Source organism: Syngnathus typhle, linkage group LG2 (assembly GCF_033458585.1).
Source record: "Syngnathus typhle isolate RoL2023-S1 ecotype Sweden linkage group LG2, RoL_Styp_1.0, whole genome shotgun sequence".
NCBI classification, from domain to species: Eukaryota; Metazoa; Chordata; class Actinopteri; order Syngnathiformes; family Syngnathidae; genus Syngnathus; species Syngnathus typhle.
In genome coordinates, this window is record NC_083739.1 from 12,764,316 (window position 1) to 12,784,494 (window position 20,179).

Consider the following 20,179-nt stretch of genomic DNA (forward strand, 5'->3'; position numbering starts at 1 on the left):
AGCCCCAGTCCATCACACTACTGTTGGTATGATGGTCTTTTTCCTAATACAACAAGAGGCCAAGTGTTTTTTTTCCCACAATTGGCCAGGTAGCTTTGATTATTTTTAATTATTAGATCAATTCATCATTTAACACTTGCATTTTATATTCAATTGGGTTAACTTTAGGAGTTTACCCAGGCTAGCCCTGTTAGGTTACACAAACTACCATGTCAGTAATTCTATGTATATATCACTTTAACTTTGTTTACATTTACTGTCTCGTGACTGTGTTCATGGTGACACTCAACATATCAGGAAGTACTTGTTGATTCAAAAGAAAGTTTTAAGCTTGGATAACTGCTTGGTTTTAAATGCAATAATTAAAAAAATGTTTACTTGACTTGCACAATGAAACCGACCGGTCAAGATGTATACAACAAAAAATGCCACCCTCTTTAAAAGATGAGACCACACCATTTGGTTCTCCACTTCAAGCCTCTCAACTATAAAATTGAGAGGGTGACAATGAGACAATAGCTGAACAGATGGAGCAGTAAGACACTTCTAACAGTGGTAAGGAGGAAGTGTACACACAAGTCTACGCACAAGACTGAACTCAAGTTACACCGAGGCCTTGTTGCTATGGTAAATGTGGAGGAACAACAGCTTGACATGATACATCGAATGTATTTGAACTGTTTTATATCTAAGTCAGGACTTAACATGCAGCAAACGCATCAGTCATAGATATTCAACTGAAATTCCCAATACGGCTCTTGCGTGCGATTGCACACTACTATAAAGCTCCACAGAGAATTTTGCATTGCATTGCACCACCTATGGTTTAACAGGTATAACCTGGCTGAAATATTGAACACAAGGTACAACAGAGGCTTCTCTCTGTTGTGTGTGTCGTGGCGTTACACCCACCAAACACAGCCAAGAGAGAAGACAAGATAAGGGGGAAAGATATGCAAATAAGACAGTTAGCTTTAGCGACATTCTTCTGCATCTCATGATGCGATTAATGTGCCCCAGCATGGGCAGTCACAAAGTGTATGAGAAGGCCTTATAATGTTCTAAGACAGTAGACAATATTCTAACACTCTGTTAAAAAAAATCCTCTGCTCTTATGAGACACACTTTTGCTTTCAGGGGGAAAAGGGTCAAAAGTAGAGCATCTGTGCCTTTCTAGTGACTGTTGTATGTTCTCCTCATCATCAGGATTATTTCAATAGACTGTATGATGCCTTTTCTGACAGCATTTTTTTTCTTTTCTCCTCTATGCTTGACTGACAGCCTGTAGCTATATGTCCCACCCAAGGTCATCTGGGATAGGTTGGCCCTGCACAGTCTGAGTGTGGACGATTTACTTACAGTAGATGCAAAAGTGGCTACCTCTTGTTATTTTGACAACTTCTTTCTTGGCCAGGAACCTGGCACACCTCAACAACAACATCCATGCATAAACCTAGAGCATAGAAAAGTATACAGAGTCCATCTTGGTTTGCTTTTCTGAATATCAGCGTGTCCGCCATATTTGATGTGGCAAACTAATGCATGTGTAATTGACTGAACTTCAAAAAGCCACATACAACAAAGTGGACAAAGGTATCTTATTCATTCATTTACACACGCAAATAAATTTGGGAAACAGATTGGCACCCAAAACAACATAACTGTAGTTTTTAAATCTGGTCATTCATAAAGTTAACTTGTCAAAATGTATCATCACAGTGTTGATACATTTGTACTAGCTGTAAACAAAAATAACAAAATAACACAGAAAATAATACATACAATAATTTCAATCACAACTATCATTTATTGCAAATGCATCTTGCCCCCATGTATAGATTCTGAAACCAGACCAGGTTATATTTGTCAGAAAGAACAAATCTTCAGCTGCCAATCATTCAAGGTGTCTCAGAGGCTGATTACCCCCCCCCCCCCTCCCCCCCTCCCCCCCTCTGTGCGCCATCCACAGGTTTGCGGTCCCATCCTGCCGATGAATTATTAATCAATCTTCCACTAACAAACGAGCTTTTAATTGTCGAGATTGCTGTTTGACAACAAGTAAAACACAGGCCTCGATCCAAACAGGCTATCGATCAACACAATGCAGCCTCGTCAACAACAGCAGAGGAGGCGAGTGGTGATATAAATCAACCCAGGCATGCAGGACCAGGCAAACTAAAAATAAATCTAATCTCCCCAGGAAATAAACTTTGAAAGGCAAGTTAATTCATTTTATTATTTCAAATTCTGCATCAAGTTGTGCAATCACAGAAACCTGCATCACTGCGCCTTTCCAAAACTTGCCTCGAGGCCACACACGCATGTTGCGAACGTCTCCCATGCAGATATTTGCCTCAATCCACAGACTGGGCTGAGGTTCCGAGGAGCATATTTGTACTCCATAGGCATCCTGAGCTGAACCTTACTTGCCAGGATCATGCAAACAGGCTGTCGGCGTCACACGCACCTACAAGTCTCTGCATCTTGCGCGCTCCTACACTCGAAGACGGTGACTTATTCGAAACGGGAAATCGGCCGGTCGACGTAACATTGCAGCCTGCTGAGCTCCCATCGATCATCGGGGGCTTGTTTGAAATGACCGAAAGGCGCAACGCCTGGCGTGAAATCAGCAAGCGTACCTTGCTTACCTTTTATTGCGATGAGCTGCAGATGTTGCTGCCTGTCACACGCCAATAGTTATCCTCCTCTTGCATGTCGAGCAAATCTCCGCCAAGCGACTCTTTCTATCTCTACAAGGTAAACAACACGCCCCAGTATCACGGCGTGGAAAAACGCAAGAGTCACTCTATCGAGCCGCCCTCCGCTGGATGCGGCTCAGCGGCGCACAAGCTCCATGGCGGCACGGGGAGCTCTGTTGGGAGGCTGCCGCTGATGCAGCAGCCTTTTACTCCGACGAGACGTGGGATGAGTGCGCTGCGGGTGGGGGTGGGGTGGGGGCGTCCGAGGGCCCACGACTCGGCCCCCGAAATCAACCCAACGGAGTCATAATGACGGTTTCACAGTGGATGAATCACACCACGCGTGCGTGTTTTATCAGCAAGTCGATCAGAGAGATCTCATCTTGGATGATTCAGCCACACCAACAAAGTGCCAGTATGGACAATGTAGAAGCACTCTAAACATTCCGGAGGAAGAAAAGCTCTCATATTTGACTGTGTTCTCTGTCTTTGTTAAGAAGAGATGCTCAAGTCACTTTTTGCAAGTTCAAGTGCTGCATAAAATTCATTTGAAATCTTTTTAATTGGCCTTTTAAAATGAGTGAATGCATTATTCCCCCCAAAAATACATGACATGAAATGGTTTCATATTTATTCCACAAAGTTAGTGATCACAACATGATGAATGTATGATGTTGTCAAGTTATGTCTAATTATACACGTTTACGTTACACGCATCTCAATTAGCGCTTACTTGAGTTCCTCTTTGACCAAATATTGGTTGCTGAGCACAACACCAAAGCAACTCATGACCTATCGTCAGTTTACACAAGTTGTACTGTGTTGAACTCCCTTTATAAATCCTTATCTTTGGTACCCTTGAGTGAATCCACGCCAGTCAAATGTTTCAAAGGCATGAATGCATGCAGCATCAAGTACATAAATCGGACAATTTTTTTGAATAGCGGAGTAAAATCCAGGAACAAAGGGTGGCTTGGATGATTGGATAACACCATGACTAATACTGTAATAGTGTATCTGATCCAAGAGTGCATATCCTAAGGGGTGTAAAAAGCCGGCCAATGGCTTTCATCTTTCAAAAAATAAAATAAAATAAATCCACGTCACTACGGCAAAGTTACCAGTCTGATGAAAACATGGAGGCTTCCCCCAGTGTCAACAGCACATCTTAGCAAACCAAGTTTCAGTGTGTGTGTGTGTGTGTGTGTATTATTCCCATGGCATGTAATTTCTCTTCTTCCAGGATTGACATAATTGACGTTAAAATCCAGGCGGTTCCTCATCCTCGTGCCCCCGAGATACCATACCAATTATTTGTCTCTGCGGGAGAAACCTATTTGTGAAAGTCCTTCATCCCATTGCCGCGGTGCGTCACGGTGCTGCTGCATCTTTTCTGCTTTCCGTCTGGACAGTTGACGGAGAAAACATTGCCCTCATCACTGTGACCCTCTGGGGATTCTATGGCTGTGGGAGGGTTGTGACATCGCAGTTGCCCCCCTGCAGAGAGAATTCATTCTAATTTGGGGGCGTTAACAAGTCTGTAGATATGCCCACGGCTCGAGCAAAAACACAAACTCCATCCTACTGCACACACAAGTGGAAAACATCTTCACTGTGTAGTGTGAACAATTTGTGTTAAATTATGAGTTATATTACGAGTTAAGTTAATCCTCCTTAGTGCATCTATTTTTTGGGAGACCTTTCATCTTTAAAGCAATATTCTCCATGTTCATTTATGAGGTGACTAATTGGAAACATTTCTGGCTTTGAGTTTGTCATCCACTTTCTCACTCATTGCTTGAACAGATGAAAAAAAATGGAGCCAAAGAGAATAGCACTTGATCTCAGAGGTGTTTTCTGTAGTCTTATATGACACTGGATCATTTGCCCATCTCTTTTCACACGACAATATTACCCTGAACATGCCATTTGGAATACACAGAGAGAGTGGGTTGTCAGGGGCCACTGACAAGAGGATGTTAGGTGGGCGAGTGGCATTTCATCATACATTTCATGTGCTCTAATCAATGAGCACTCAGTAGTAGAAGAAAGAAGGGAGAGGAGAGCCAGTAAGAGCGCTAGGCAGCATTGAGGATAAAAGAAGCCAAGGAGAAAAACAGGAAACCCAAGGAGGTTACATTGTTGTGGGAGTATAACAGAGTATGGGCAAGTGTAATGGAAAAATAAAAAACTGTGATATAAGTACGCAGACAGTTATTTAAGAACAGGCACACGCTATGAAGACGCACATAAAAGGCAAAGCAAAACAATGGAAAAACTGAAGAGCCTCCATTATTCTATTGCACCCATCAATTAAAAACTGCTCCCCATTTATCTGAGAAGTGAGCAAACACATTTCTTTAGTTGGGACCAATCTGTATATGAATCCACTGACAACAGAAGGCAGGCAACAATCATGCAGCTCCGCAGATGGTTTAGCAAAAATAATCTCTAGCAACTACTGCCTTGGTTTTGCAAATGGGAAAAAATAAAAATGTAAACATTAGAGTGAAATGGAGGCATATAGAAATGTTTGCTTTACCTTATACAAAAGTGTGATTATAAGGAATCTTTTTTCTTTTAATAGGCTGGCCATTGACTGATTGCATTGTGGGTCCTCTGATGTGCACCAGATTAATGAACATGTGCTGAGCGCAGTCAGGCAGAATATATGGCAAGCAGACCATGAAAACATGGTCACAGGGCTAGACTGTTCCATTTGGAAATCCCTTTTTTTTTTCAAAGTTCATAAATAGCTTGATACGACAATGTGGTTCAGCAGATTTTACTATGGAGCCCTGTGTTTCTATTCTTCTGATTCAAGTTAGCATCATCTGACAATCAATTTCCTTCATTACAGCGGAATGCCAAACAAGAGGGAAACAAGAGGGAAATGACCAAAAACAATGGCCGACAAAGCAAAACAATCTATCATGAATTCTAAAGTCATCAATCAAGAAATGAATAGGAAAGCAGATTGTATTATTTGCAGGCCAAAGGTCGAATATCGAGAGACTGGTTGTTTCCGCATAAGCAAAACTACTTTTGAATGACGACAAATAGCATCGATGACCAGAGCCTGAAGGGACATTTTGCCTAATTCATATTTAAAATACCCCAGTCCCTCTGACCATGAGTACAGAGAAGGCCAATTGAATAGAGATTGGTCACGCAACTGCCTATTATATGGCAAATATGACTCCCTGCCTATTGGTATAATTCTGCCATCTAGTGGCTTCATATTTACCTTTAGCAAGGACAAAATTGAACTGCAATTATGGAAGTCGCCATTTCTAATGTATTATTTACGGGTGTTAATTTTTTATTGGAAAACTATTTGTGTAAAATACGTGCACTGGTTTCCAACTCACGTTTATGTACACCGGTCACGAATGCGTTGATCGGTGTTTTAAAAAATATATAGGTTTATCATAATGGTTGTGGTTAAAGTGCTGTAAAAATGTTACTGTATAACAGTAATTTAAATACAATTTAGCAGAAATATGAAAAAACTAACTTCCTGTGTATTATTATTTTTTGTTGCGGCGACCTGAGAGGTGCGCAACTGTCTGCGGGTACATGTGACCACAAGGGGTCACTGCAGGTGTACGACGTGAACGCGCAGCGCGCAGACAGAGCGCCTCAACGTCTGAGCGTAATTTATCCTTATTGGGAACGTGCACACACCAGAGTTCATAAGCTGAAAACAACCCAAACTAAGCTGCATTGTGTTATTTGGGAAAATATTGTACCTTTTAATTTAAATTCATCAATTTTTGTATGTTGTAAAGGTTTTTCACCTTGATTGTTTCGCTCAATAAAAACCCGAACAAAGAGTGAAATCCCAGTCTGGTCAAGTCTTTCCTTTTCAAGTGTGGAAACCCATGAATTTAAAATACACTTTCTATTTTTATTTATTTACTTTTTAAATACCAACTATTCATTGTACCCGTCTTTTCAGTTTGGAGAAAAATAGCGAAGTTGTTTCTTTTTTCTGTCAGTGGAAGTAGCGCACGCGAGGGGCGCGGCCGTCGAGAGGTCAAAGTTGAATTCAATCTGGCTTTTGTGCAAAGCGGAAGAGTGGAGTCCCATCGAAGCACGGCGTCTTTTCCCTCTTCCCCGGATCCTTTTCAAAGTCCCTCCCGAACCTCTCCCCCTTCTTCCCTTGTCACCCTACCCACCCCCTGGACATACGTCGACGGACGGTTCGGGTAAGCGATCCAAACGCGGCGGCAGGGTGTGCGTTTGGGCGCTCTTTTCCCTTTAGCTTTGCTAGGTAGACTGAAGGACAGCGAGAAGTCGCTGCTCCCCATTGCTTTTGAAGGCCGCGGGTTGTGACTATTTCCTGGATGAGGCAACGATTAAGCTAGCAAGCCGGATGGAAAATTACCGGTTATGCTAACTAGCCGATCGAGCGTGCAGCTTGTCGCTGCCGCTCGTGATGTTTTGTTGGTATATTGTCAAAAAAGCCAAATAATTATTTGTGAAATAAGGCATAATTTTAATTGGAATCCAGTTTGTATAGTCTGGTGTCGAACTTCCATCTGCCGTCTGCTTGCGTGACAGACAGATTGTGATGTAGACTTACCTTTTAAGTGGAGGTGTTACCTTCCCATTCGAAGCCGCCTGCTAAGAAGCTCTTGGCACGAACGCACTCGAATCCCAGGTGATAAAACAATCGTTGACACTTGCAATAACCGGATAGTACTAGTAGCATATGTCGCTTCTGCTTCTCGGTACCATGAAATAGCCGGCGCCCCACGTAGACAGCGGGTCATTGTACTGCCGTGAATGGGTGGACTCGCGCCAGTCGAATGCGAAATACAGTACAGCAGTCAAATGTGTCTATCTCCGTCATTCGCGGTTGGAAAGTGCTGCAGAAGTACTTTGTCACGACTATGCAGCATCGCACATCTACACCTCTTCGTAAAGAAACACTTCAACTTTTTACACAGCTTCAGTTGCTTGAATTGTCTTTGACATTGCTGTTTTCCACGCTCTTGCAGGCACTTGGCCTGTGACCAAAGATTCACTCGTGTATATCATATCCAGCTGCATCAATGGACTCAAGTCTCGTTGAAGGAGGACTTAATGTCACCTTAACTATCAGGTTACTCATGCATGGAAAGGTGAGTTGTGGCTGCAGACTTTTAAGAGCTACCCATTGTCCCATTTGTGCACTTATAATTTACTTTTTGTCTGTTTGTTCCGTAGGAGGTTGGAAGTATCATTGGCAAGGTATGTTTTGCGCATTTAAATTAATCTTATGTACTTCTCACACTCCTGTTTGTTATGTAAATGGTTTTTGTCTCCTCAACAGAAAGGAGAGTCAGTGAAGAAAATGAGAGAAGAGGTAAGATGCAAAAAAGCAATCATATGATTCCACTTGTGCTTCATCATTTGCTACATGGCTTGTCTGTACGTGCAGAGTGGTGCCCGCATCAACATCTCTGAGGGGAACTGTCCAGAGAGGATCATAACCCTGGCAGGACCCACCACCTCCATTTTCAAAGCGTTCTCCATGATCATAGAGAAACTGGAGGAGGTTTGGATGCGTGAACTACGTTTGATGATGAGGCGAGATTCCGCCGGTGAACTTCAAGCTGAACAACTTGCGTGTGGCTTTCTCCCTCAGGACATCAGCACCTCCATGACTAACAGTACAGCCACCAGCAAACCACCAGTCACCATGCGCCTCGTTGTACCTGCCAGCCAGTGCGGCTCGCTCATCGGCAAAGGGGGCTGCAAGATCAAAGAAATCAGAGAAGTGCGTCTTCATAATCTGACAACTCCTATTGCATTTGGTCCGCTCAAGTGTCCTCTACCAATCACAGTGCACTTTGCAATTGTTTTGCATAAGAGGCAAATGACCATTGAGAGGATTCAAACAAATGTCCTCTGAAGTAATACATTTAAATTGTGATAACACCAGATTTTCTCAAATCGACACCGTGCCTCAATTCATTCATGTTGTACATGGGAATAAATAGCTGCAGCAGCTTTAATGAGGTATTTTACTCCCTCAGCCAAAACTAGCATAATCCAAGTCGCCCGTGTCAAGTTTTTTATTCCATGTGGTTGTTGGTGTCCACCCACAGTCAGCAGGAGCTCAGGTACAAGTAGCAGGGGACATGCTGCCCAACTCAACAGAACGTGCCATCACTGTTGCAGGGACTCCGCAGTCCATCATTGAGTGTGTCAAGCAGATCTGCGTTGTCATGCTTGAGGTAACACCTCTTGAGGGTGAAACCACATTTTAGATCTGCCATGTTTTACTGATGTACGTATATATTTTTAATCATTTTAATTGTGTCCGTTTCCTCAGTCCCCTCCAAAGGGAGTGACCATCCCATACCGACCTAAACCCTCAGGCTCTCCAGTCATCTTTGCAGGTGGTCAGGTAGGAATGTCTCTGTTTGGCTCTCTACAGTAGTGGTTCTCCAACTCGGGATCCGAAATGCTCATCTCGTAGTACAGATGAAGCGAGACAATATTTGCAAACTTCACACAGCCAATAAGGTTTGACAATTTGGATGTGTGGTGACGTCAGCACAAAAGCGGCAACACTTCCTTCCACTCGTGCCTAAAGCACTTAACTTTACCCACAGGACAGCCAGTCGGCTTCGAATGTAATCGACTCAAATTATTTTATTGTTGGGTTTGCAGTCCTGTCCGCCCGTTAGTCCCGTTTGTTTTGTGGGGAAAGTTGCCTTTATAGCACTTTTGTATTGGGCATGTGAGGACCTCAAGGACAGAACCCTGATGGATATTGAAGTACACTGCGTGTGACACCGTCCCAACCTCCTAAGTGCTTTTCTCTCCTTGCAGGCATATGCTGTCCAAGGACAGCACGCCATTCCTCAGCCTGATGTAAGTGAAGGGCCCTCTGTAAGTGATCCAATATATTTGCAAGTTTGCGCCCGAGATGCTTCATCCTAGTTTTCCAATCACCTCACGTTGCCACGTCCCATTTAACGTCTTCAAACAATATCAATCCGTGTCACGACCCAGGGAGAGATAATCCATTTCATTTGTTCCTGTCATTGACGCCGGGCTGTAATCACCAACATGATATGAGTAGTCTGTTTTCTGTCCGTCTGTCCCTCTGTTGGCTCCGTAGCTCACCAAACTTCACCAGCTGGCCATGCAGCAGAGTCCCTTTCCCATTGCGCACGGCAACCAGGGCTTCCAGGGTAGGCGGGCAGCCGCTGCTTACGATTGGTCCTAATGCGTTCCGCTTTGTGACCGTCTTTCTTTGCAATTCCGCAGCTGGGATGGACGCCTCTGCGCAGACTGGCTCACATGAGCTCACCATTCCAAACGACGTAAAGTCCCAGTTGTTTTCAGTCGCACAATCCTCAAACCATGTCTTTCCCGGGTTTCGCTCTGTGCTCACATTACTCTTATTTCTCCCAGCTCATCGGCTGCATCATTGGGCGTCAGGGCGCCAAGATCAACGAGATCCGTCAGATGTCGGGCGCTCAGATAAAAATTGCCAATCCTGTGGAGGGTTCCACAGACAGACAGGTCACCATCACCGGCTCCCACGCCAGCATCAATCTTGCAGAGTACCTGATCAATGCTCGGTAAAGTTTGCCTCGAGCGTTCTTGTGCTTAAACAGTTCAAAATGGTGAGTTTGCAGCTTTCTGTTTTTGTTTTAACAGGCTGACCTCGGAAGCCACCGGACTCGCAGCCAACTGACATGGAGGAGCCTCATTCGCATCTGATGTTGCCCCCGCCCCGACTTTTTACCAAGAGGTCCCTTATTGAACTTCATGCAAAAATACTACGAACTCACTGTCTCCTCTGTTTGGGTTCAATACGCCTCGGTTGTAACTATGGCGTCATCACGATCACGGTATGCTATTTATTTATAAACTTTGAAATTCCCATTACAATAATTTCGAAAGACTTTTTTTTTTTTTTTTATGTATATCTTTATGGTATCGATAAATGTTCAAATGTTTTAGAAAAATCTGAAAATGCATAAACGTTTTTTTATGTCAGATTTTTCTTAGAAAATGTAAAAATGAAGAAAAAAAAACACTAAACATTATAGATGGACTGTTCTTTCCCTTCCCTTTTGAATATATTTATTTTTATTTAAGACGGCTCCTTGTAAGAAGAGAATCTATTGATGATATTTGGAGCTGTGCTTCTTGAGCAATGCATTGAGTTTGACGGGTTTTTAACGGGTCAAGGCCTCAGTTGAAGTCTATTGCAGGAATAATTTGGAAAGTTTGCCATTGTATGAATTTGAAATTGTTCGGTCTCACCTCACCACCGTAATTGTCATTCCTGTGTTTCATCAGTTTTAGTTCTTGATCATCAAATTTTAACTTTTGTTTTGTATTGCATTCTGATGTGGGCAGGTGGGTCTGAATAAGAATTTTTTTTTTTTTCTCTTTTCCAAATTTACTAAAGACCATACTAATTATGAGGATAACGTTTGCAATGTTTGTTTTAAATAGAGAAAATATTTTTTTTAACTGCTGGGCTGGGGAATGCTGCAAGACTACAAAAGATGTTGGTCTTTCAAAATATATTATGCTATGGTAATAAATTATGATAAACTAGAAGGATAATAGAATAACAAACACTAGTTTTCTCAGATTTTTTTTTTTTTTGCCTGGGTCAGATTTGTATTTTTATTCTTTGCAGGATGAAGAAACTCACGTTTTGTGCACGATTTCAAACTATTGTAGATCTGGGTGCATTTAAATTGTTGAAGGCTTAAAAATGCAGAAATAAAAAAAACAAACATGTGAGATGCTTAACACATTGTTTTACTTACCTTCTTATACAGAAAAACACTGGCCTTATACTAAGCTTAGGTTGGAAGCTTGGATATATTGATCATGGCAAGAATCAAAAAGCACAAACCTTGTTAACCAATACATTATTTATTGTAGCTCATATTTTTTTTCTTTTGATATACTTCCTATATTACAGGTAAAATGTGCAATGCAGTATAAAAACAAAACATTTCTATTCAAAGGATACTTAACATTTCAACGAGTGACCACAAAGTGCTCTACGTGTATATACTTGACCAGGCAGGCTACTCCTGCAGAAATCTTAAAGGGTCGTGGGGGACCGTGGAGGTTTTTATGAAGGCGACCAGTCCTTGAAATTCATTACAAAAACACATTCACGTTTATTAGCACCTGCACCAGTAGCGTTGCTATTTAGAGAGAGTTGAAATAAATGTTGTCCTGGTTCAGTGCATGTCAGAGGAAGGTGTTGCCGTGAGTGCAGGCATGACTTGACACTCACCAAAGACAACACTTGGGACTTATTACTGCACAATCACAACCTTTTCATTCCACGTGAACCAAAAGGACTCCATTCCACCACAAATCCGACAACCTTTGTAAAAACCTCACGCAAGTCTTGTGTGCTAGAATTATGTTTTACAACTCAGACCTCCTAAATCTTCCATCCGTTTTCCCCTCCTTTATAGTGCTAACATTTATTAACATAAGGAACAGAGGAAATACTTTCAGGATTAAAAAAGTGTAAACTTCCACAAAATATAAAACTGATACATTCAAATCATAAATTATAAACATAATCATGCATTTGTTCACAGGGCTGCAAACCATTTATTCTTTTCTTTTTTTTTTATAAATAAAATATTTCATGGTTATTTACATTATTAGTATTTTAATGCAGTAGTGTATGGGGGTGTTCCCAGAGTGGGGATGGGGGTGTGAATGAAAGGTACCTATTTTGACTACAAAGAGTAGATGTCTCTATCAGAATATCACCCAAGCTGACAAAAGAAAATCAAAAGAATGTCAGTCAGGTTTGACAAATGTGTCACGTGCCAGCCAGTGCGCTGGGTAGCCCTCGTAACTTTGTGTAAAACGTGTCATAGCTGTGACCCCTCGTGACATGCCGCACTGGCCGACCCGGTGCACTGTGACGGTGACGGTTTAATGTATGCAAGTTAGAGGTATTTAAGTCCAGGTGTCTATGGGGGTCCTGTGTGAGACGCCTGTGGTGACCCTTGATGGGCTTGAGGGGGCGGCATCCATGCTCCAGCACTGGGAGGTCGGCTCGGCTCCCCGCTGCCCGACTGGTCCAGCTCGGCACTGTCGCAGTCGGAATCGTCACAAAGGACTCGACCCTGAGAAGAGCGTGGAAGACGTTTGTTAGACTTCTCAGGAAGAAAACATGGCACTCCTTCCTTTGGGGCCTGTGGGGGAGTCAAGGATTTCTCAGGGATCCACAAACCCTCAAAATTCTTCAGAAAATGTTTCATTATACAGTATGTTTCTTAGCGAAGACGTGTACAAATTTAGAAAAAAGAATTAAATCAATCATCTGGTCTGGCACCTGGGGGGTCAGCTCCCCCACGGGCCCCCCCCTCTAGGTCCGCCAAAGATGCAGAGCTCAAGCGTACCTCATTTGGATTCTGCTCGCTTTCCAGCTTTGCTTTGGCCTGACCCAGCATTCCGTCTTTCTCTGACAGGCCATCGGAAGCCTGCGCGGGATCCGTGATGTCTGCCGGGATCTCTGAGCCCTGAGAGAGGAGGTCGTCACTGCGGTAGTCCAACTTGTCATCCGTGTTGGTGCTGACCACATCGGGGGTGCCGCTGTGGGAGTGATCTGTAGTATGGCCCTCCTCGCCATCCGAAACTGACAGGTTCTCCGAGCTGAAGGTTGACACCGACTGACACTTGGTGATACTCGTCGGACGTCTGAGGAATGTGACGCGGTTCAGGTTCAAAATGATTATTTGAGCTCAAAACGTGTGTCCGAAAAATGAGTAGATTACTCACCGTCTCCGTGGTAACTCGACCTCACTGTCAACCTCCCCCTCCTCTTCTTCTGATGACACCCCACGTCTCTGTAGTGGCCATAAATTGTTAAACAGAAAAGCATTTTCTGGGCAATTCCGGGACCAAATTTTGTCCTCTTACCTGTTTTCGTGTAATAGCTGCCCTGTACAGAATGGCCGAAGGTGTGAGGTGCTGACTCCCAATTCCCCCTGAAGCCCCCCGGGGCAACCTCACAGCGCCTGCTCCGTCCTCTTTATCCTCGCCTCCGTCATGAGGCAGACGGGGAGATCCGAGAGATCCGCGTCGGGCCGCCGCCCCCCGCCCACAAGGTGAGTCGGGGCTACTCGAGAAGGGGAACGATGCTGCATCCTCGCTAGGAGTGTCGCTGCGCGGGGGAGTTTCAGTGAGATCATCCAGACCGGCGACCCCCACCTCCGATTCCCCTAATCCCGCAGAAGCGCCTCCTCTTTGGAGCGCACCCACAGGGGGATCCTCTTTTCCCTGGCCGCCCACCTCTAGCGTGGTGCAGATCAGGTCAGGGCCGGAGGAGGATATCTGCCTTTGCTGTTGCTCGGGGCCGTGGCCCCGCAAGGCTGCAGAGGGCTCCAGCAGCTTCTTGGCGGAATCAGCGGGCAAGCTGTTAACCTGGGCCGCCGTCGTCTCTCTATTGGGAGACGACTGATTGGCTTTGAGTCCTGCCAGATCTCCACTGCTGCCTTTGCCAGGCTTACGGTGGCGTGTTTTTACCCTCCGAGACCGACTGGGAGAAGTGGAGGTTCTCGCGGGGCAGTTTGGGATGGTGACTTGCATTACGGAGGAATCCATTTTGGGAATGATTACCTCAGACTTAAGGATGTCTGGCCTGAAAGAATAGGGAGGGAAACAGCAAATCAAATATATAATCCTCACTGCAGAGAATGAGTGTTTGGTTTGTTAACTGAAATGAGATCGCACCGCTTTCCTGAGGGCAGTTTCTGTGGGACATTTCTCTTCTTGATGAGCTTGTCCATGCTGTTGGAAGAGCTGCTCTGCCTGGAGGTGTGGTGTTTAAAAAACCCCGGATACTTTTTATCCAAAGACTGCTCCCTCCTGCAGATAAACATACGGCAAGTGACTTTGTACAAATTCCGTTCACGAGCCAAAGACAAAACGTTTGAATTCGGTCGAACCTCTGCAGCTCTTTTTCTTTGAGCTCCAGCTGCAGCATGACGGCACTGAGCTCCATGTAAAGGTTGTTAGCTCTCTCCAGTTTCCTCTCATAGTGTTCACGAATGTCTAAAGCATGTCTGACACAAGGGGGGAAAGCTGGGTGATGTCATCGTGCATCCGCATGAGAGACTTCCAATCCTCAGCAACTGGCATGCACTCAAGTCACTTTCATTCGCCCGCGGGCATGGACAAAGGAGTGACATCAAGAAATGGCACAGACTCCGTGACAAGGGGCCTCGTTCGTGATGTGTGCGCAAACACGGTACGAGCACAACTTTCCAAATGGAAAAAAAAAAAAAGCCCCAAACCTGAGCTCCTCTCTGCGTCGGTTGATCAACTCCTCATCGAGTCGGTGCAAACAAGTACCCTCGGATTTAATCTTCTCAAAGTGCTGTTTCACCTCCTCTCGCCATTCAGCCTGATGTGAGCAGATTTTGTTTTGTTTTGTTGATCAGCTGCATATAGTTAGAGGCTGACTTGAGAGGTGGTTCTCTTTTGTTGGCACACAACAAATCAGATGACTAAGCAAGACCGTGTGGGTGATTGGCTGCGTGCATCCACATATACTGTAGACTGGATGTACATTATACAGAAGCAAGCCTGGGTTCTTTGCAATATCCAACCCATAGCCAAAAATTCAGACACGCCCTTCAAAATCAAAGTCTTCTTAGAAGAGAAACATTCGACCAGGTTTGTCAACGATACCTGCGACTTGAAGTACGTCTCCTGAGGAGTAGACAGAACGTCAGCCGACGCTATGTCAAGATGGAGAAGGATCTGACGGAACGAAGGCCGGTTCCTGGGTTTGCAGTTCCTGCATAAATCCAGATTGAACACAATAACCATCGTTTCAGCTTTTACTGTATCTATTTATTTATGCCTCTAATCCTCTGCTCTGCCTCACTTCCAATATCCACTAATTGCCCACCAGCATTGTCTGAGGAGGACCTTGAAACCATCGGGGCAGCTCTCAGGTACGGGCAGCTGCAGGCTGTTGTTTCCCACGCCCCAGATGATGGCTGATGAATCTACATCTTTGTAAGGGATCTCTCCGGTGAGCATCTCCCACAGCACCACTCCAAATGACCTTAAAGTCAGGTTCAAGCTCCAATAAACAGTCTCACGAGAAAATCATAGAGAATGCAAAATCAAAAATAAATGCTAGTAGCAACACTGACTAGACGATTTGGAACGTTATCCTCACTAGAAAGATAGTCGGTTACAAAGATGGCACCTACCAGATATCGACCTTTTCTGACACGGGCTCATTCCGGATGACCTCAGGAGCCATCCAGGCTACGGTGCCTGCAAAAGACATCTTTGTGCTCTTGTCACTGAGCTCCTTTGAGGTTCCAAAGTCCGAGATCTTTACCAGGTCATCGTGTGTGATCAGCATGCTGGAAAAAAAAGAATATTAAAGTGCTTTTACTGTCAAATATCCTGTTCTTGATGATACGGTGCAGAAACATGTGTTTCTTGTAATGCTACTTTTTACCCAAAAGTACAAAAAAGCTACGTCTCCATGCGTAAGCGTCAAATATTAGCTAGCAAGTTAAAAAAGTGAACATTTTCTTTGTATTGATAAATTTGGACAACCAATTGTAGCACAATGCTACCTCTGCTGGTTTGGAGTGTGACAAACGGATGACAGAAAAAAAGCAGCCTTATAAAATGTAATGGGGTGAACTTACTTTGGGGACTTGAGATCTCGGTGTATGATTTTATGAAGGTGTAGGTAGTTCATGCCTCCTGCAATGCCCATGGACCAGTCAACCAGGAGGGAGGGGGTGATTTTACGACCTGCCCTCAGCACCTCGTATAATTGCCCTTGGGCACAGTATTCCATCAAGATACAGTAACAAGGAGCCTGGGTACACACGCCCCTAGACAAAAACACGGCAATTCCATGATGATCTGGTAAACAAATTGAATGTAGGAGAACTGGAGGAGAACCTACTTGAAAGTGATGATGTTGGGGTGCTTGAGCTTGCGAAGATGTTTGATTTCAGTCTCCTTGATGTCTCGTACTTTCTTCACAGCCACATCGTCTCCGTGGAACTTGCCGAGGAAGACGGCACCCTGCGCCCCGCTGCCCACCCACTGCAGGTCGGAGATCTCCTCAAATGGAACCTCCCAGCTTTCTGAACAGAGACCGGCAAATAGAAACAAACTAAGAAGAAACATTCCGTTCGTTTCAGACCCTCCAATATGAGTCAATGGGTTCGGAACGTGCTTCACCACAGAATGGGCATCTTGCAACGCGCAGGCTGACAAATTATAGCGATTAATTAAACAATTAATCAAATTAATTAAACAGACAAACAATACTGTGATTAGCATAATTAGCAGTGTTGTTCTTGTTGAAAGAAAATGAATGGATCTGTCTTCCACACCTTAAATAACAGAGTTCTTGGCCACTAAAGAGAAATGCAGCAGGCAGAGCCAAAGAGAGAAGCGAATCTATTCTTCATGAGGTCCACTGAAGTGTGAAGCTCTCTGGAGGCCCGTTTTAGCATTCAGTCGGGCCTATTTGGAAATGTTCTTACTTCATTTTAGCTGGTCGACGAGTCTAAGAGTGATGATGATGATGTAACCCTGACAAAACTGAGGAAATATGTTTTTGGCAACGAAGAAAACAGGACTGCTGTTAGCATACACTTGGAGTCACTATATTTAAAAAACAAAGGCCATGTCCAAAATCTTGAAATGCTACTAGATTGAGACCTGACTTTCAGCTGTCACATCAAATGACTCCATACTGAAAGGGTTGCATGCTCCAAGCAGACCAGAAGAAGCTTTGCCATGCTTTTATTTCCAGGGTCAATTAATGCAGCCCAGGTTTCCAAGCAAACACGGTGAAGCGGCATTTAGCTGTTATGCTACACGCAAATCGAATAAGTGATATAAGCTCCAAGTATGAATGCTTTTAAATCCAGGTTAAATACAAAAATTTATTTTTCGCATTCCATCCTTTGATTTTTTAAAAATTTTTTGAAATTCAATTTTGTTTTTTCTTCGCTCTTTTGGTTTTGAATGTCTTTAAATCTTTGGTTTGTAAATATATTTAAACATCAATCTTCATTCTTTTAGTATTTTAACAAAATATGAACTTTTGTTCTCTTTGCTCTGCCTTTGAATATCTTTGGCTGTTCACATTAAATTGGCTTGTGTATAACATGTGCCAATATGAATTGCTTTGCCTTACAAACTATTTGTCACGTGGTGCCAAGCATCCCGAAGCACAAAATTTACAATATCACGTACCTTCATGGCTATGCTTGTGCTCAGTGGAGTAGGCCTTCCCGATCATGGTCCACACAGGTTTTAGGCATCCAAACAGACCCTCCAAAAACCCTCCACTACCCGATTGAAACCGAATATTCTCCGAATGGCTCCGGACGGCGCCGGCCTCCGGACTGTGGCCCGCCTCTGCCCCACTGCCACACTGGCAGGCGTCATGTTCGTGTAGTTTCAGCACACTGTTGTCAAAATGGCCTGAAGGTCCATCACTGGGCGTGGGACTGCTGCCTCCCGGTGCCCCCGACCCACCAGTGTCAATTGACAGCACGTTTCGGAGGACACACTGTGTGGGGGTCAGGTCCGTTTCCGGGGTGCAGGCTGGGGTGTCACCATCAAGTCTTCGATAAGGGGTTTCTGATACCGGGGTACTGAAGCCTGACAGGGAGGGGGAGGGGGCACGGGGCTCATGGATACAGGTCCCACTCATCAGGGGTTTTCCCAACCCAGCAGGTTAGGGTGGATGGTGGATGGACAGTGGAGAATATGACCTAAAGGTAAAGATAATGAAATGCATTGTTATTAGTGAAACACATCTCTAATTCAAACAACAGGAAATTAAATCTTGGTAGCCCAGTGGTAGTACCATGGCAGTTAGCATGTCTACATCACAGTTTGGTTTAGTCGGCCTTCTCGTGTGTGGAGTTTGCCTGTCCTCTTCATGCTTGCTTAGATGTTTTCTTACAGCTACCTCCTTCCACATTCCAACAACATACATAAGGATAAGCATATAAAATGGATGGATGAAAAAAAGGATCACACATTTCCAAAAAGTAAACCATGTCTGAGTCGTGCAGAAAATCCTCATTCTGCTGCCTATGAATGGAAACTCGTGCAACCTGCCCAGTGGAGCTATCAACCAGAGTGGAAATGGGCTTTATGAATGAGTCGACGAAAGCATGGTGCTGCTGCTGCTGCTCTGTTACCTGCACTTCTTTGCGGAGATGACGGCACACAAACCCCCACCACCCCTAACCATGATTCCATGCATTAAGTATGTGCATGCCTGGGAAATGATGAATTGCATAATCGTCCCCGTGAGGTTGTTTGTGTGTAGGAAAAGAGGGGGGGGTGGGGCTTATGCCCATTTCACACAGTAAATCCCACAGCGGCTCCATGACTTGGACTGCACCGTCGCATAAGAAGAACCACGGCGAAAAACAGAACGTAGAAATCAGGGAATAAACAATCAGTGGGCCTTTGAGATGCGCGTACTCGCGCGCGCGGCCATGCATGATGCATGCATGCATGCATGCAGTAAACTCAATCTTAAAATAACCGACGATGTGATGTTGACAGTCAGTAGTCGAGGTGCAGCGTGCATTGCAAGCCACTACGCTGCGTGCCAAGTCAAAGTGCCGCAGCGTCGGTACATTTACTCAATGTTGGCACCGGCGCAAATGATACGGAATGTGCGCTTCCTCGTCACACACATACGATCTTCAAGCATGCAAGCAAGCATCGTCGATGGTTCTTCGTTCGTCTATAAACGGCATCGTTTATTGGTGTAGCGTGAGCGGCGCCGCACTGAACCTCACGCGTGAAAGCACGCACTGTGATTCCAGACCTGGCGTTTCGTTAGCATTTAAGCGGTCAGGACGACATTCCCATACCTTTCAGCTCGCTTGTTGTCGCGTTGTCAAGTGAAAGGCTGGGCTCGGCTTCCTCTTATCCTCACGATGAGCAACCAATCGTCCCCCCCCCACCCCCCTCTCGCGTCCGTCTCTTCTATTTCTCGTCCTGTAATCCAGCAGTTTTATGTCGCCGGGACGGTTCCCAGCGGGCAAATGTGTATCGATAGCTGGGGACCCATGCAACGTGCAGGCGCGCTGGGTTTCGTAGGGGAGGAGGGAACTGTCTCACTCCCAGTGCTGAATTGACGTCACGTAAGTGACGGGATGCGCCGCGAGAGGGCGCTGCATCACCCCCAAAAAACTGTATTGCTGCATTTGGTTTACCTCATGGCAGCGGAGGTGGCAAAAGTACTCGCACTTTGTACCTAAGTAGAAGAACAAACTTTACAGTTAAAATACAAGAGTATGTACATTTACTTGTTTAAAGAAAAAAAAAAAGGGTTAGGTTCTTGCTTCTCATAATCTGTTGCTGTTGTCATTAATAGTCCCTGGTTGACATTTCTCTCTACTGTCACTGTTTCTTTGTACTAAAATCTTAATCAATCAATTTAA

General features: G+C 44.5%; 3 protein-coding genes and 1 long non-coding RNA gene across 6 annotated transcripts in view; 1 reads left to right on the forward strand and 3 right to left on the reverse strand.

The window, feature by feature from the left end:
* Positions 1–2,767, reverse strand: part of dlgap4a (discs, large (Drosophila) homolog-associated protein 4a) — a 40,755-nt gene extending 37,988 nt beyond the window's left edge. The window contains exon 1 of the mRNA XM_061272231.1: positions 2,649–2,767. The gene's annotated coding sequence lies outside the window, so the exon portion shown is untranslated. The remainder of the gene's footprint in view (positions 1–2,648) is intronic.
* A 548-nt stretch (positions 2,768–3,315) lies between these two features.
* On the reverse strand, positions 3,316–7,543 carry LOC133149903 (uncharacterized). Its single transcript, XR_009713691.1, has 2 exons — positions 7,288–7,543; positions 3,316–4,196 (listed from the first exon to the last, which is right to left on the reverse strand). It is a non-coding gene; the product is annotated as an uncharacterized LOC133149903 (long non-coding RNA).
* On the forward strand, positions 6,748–11,477 carry pcbp2 (poly(rC) binding protein 2). Of its 3 annotated transcripts, none has more exons than XM_061272120.1 (13): positions 6,748–6,910; positions 7,706–7,828; positions 7,914–7,937; positions 8,020–8,052; positions 8,128–8,244; positions 8,335–8,466; positions 8,798–8,926; positions 9,025–9,099; positions 9,528–9,587; positions 9,820–9,892; positions 9,969–10,024; positions 10,116–10,285; positions 10,365–11,477. In XM_061272120.1, exons 2-13 carry the CDS (start codon positions 7,760–7,762, stop codon positions 10,399–10,401), a joined length of 975 nt encoding a protein of 324 aa, XP_061128104.1. In that variant the 5' UTR covers positions 6,748–6,910; positions 7,706–7,759; the 3' UTR covers positions 10,402–11,477. The 3 variants fall into 3 exon arrangements, with proteins under 3 accessions (XP_061128104.1, XP_061128106.1, XP_061128105.1); XM_061272122.1 differs by having other exon boundaries at positions 9,528–9,569; XM_061272121.1 differs by lacking the exon at positions 6,748–6,910 and adding an exon at positions 7,084–7,365.
* Positions 11,478–11,756: 279 nt separating this feature from the next.
* Positions 11,757–18,423, reverse strand: map3k12 (mitogen-activated protein kinase kinase kinase 12). The gene is made up of 13 exons (XM_061271567.1): positions 17,961–18,423; positions 16,654–16,837; positions 16,388–16,579; positions 15,935–16,093; positions 15,625–15,783; positions 15,402–15,510; positions 15,005–15,114; positions 14,657–14,773; positions 14,442–14,576; positions 13,629–14,349; positions 13,488–13,555; positions 13,109–13,406; positions 11,757–12,832 (listed from the first exon to the last, which is right to left on the reverse strand). The coding sequence occupies exons 1-13, from the start codon at positions 18,421–18,423 to the stop codon at positions 12,677–12,679; spliced, it is 2,871 nt and encodes a 956-aa protein (XP_061127551.1). The 3' UTR covers positions 11,757–12,676.
* Positions 18,424–20,179: the final 1,756 nt, after the last annotated feature.

What these genes read in the sequence shown, in the direction of transcription:
- pcbp2 (XM_061272120.1), top strand. Translation starts at nt 7,760, where the DNA reads ATGGACTCAAGTCTCGTTGAAGGAGGACTTAATGTCACCTTAACTATC. An exon ending in TGAAGAAAATGAGAGAAGAG is followed by an intron (nt 8,053 to 8,127) that starts GTAAGATGCAAA and finishes CTGTACGTGCAG; the next exon opens with AGTGGTGCCCGCATCAACAT. An exon ending in AGATCAAAGAAATCAGAGAA is followed by an intron (nt 8,467 to 8,797) that starts GTGCGTCTTCAT and finishes GTCCACCCACAG; the next exon opens with TCAGCAGGAGCTCAGGTACA.
- map3k12 (XM_061271567.1), bottom strand. Translation starts at nt 18,423, where the DNA reads ATGAGTGGGACCTGTATCCATGAGCCCCGTGCCCCCTCCCCCTCCCTG. An exon ending in CAGCTATTACACGAAAACAG is followed by an intron (nt 13,556 to 13,628) that starts GTAAGAGGACAA and finishes TGGCCACTACAG; the next exon opens with AGACGTGGGGTGTCATCAGA. An exon ending in GCGAGCAGAATCCAAATGAG is followed by an intron (nt 12,833 to 13,108) that starts GTACGCTTGAGC and finishes CGCTCTTCTCAG; the next exon opens with GGTCGAGTCCTTTGTGACGA.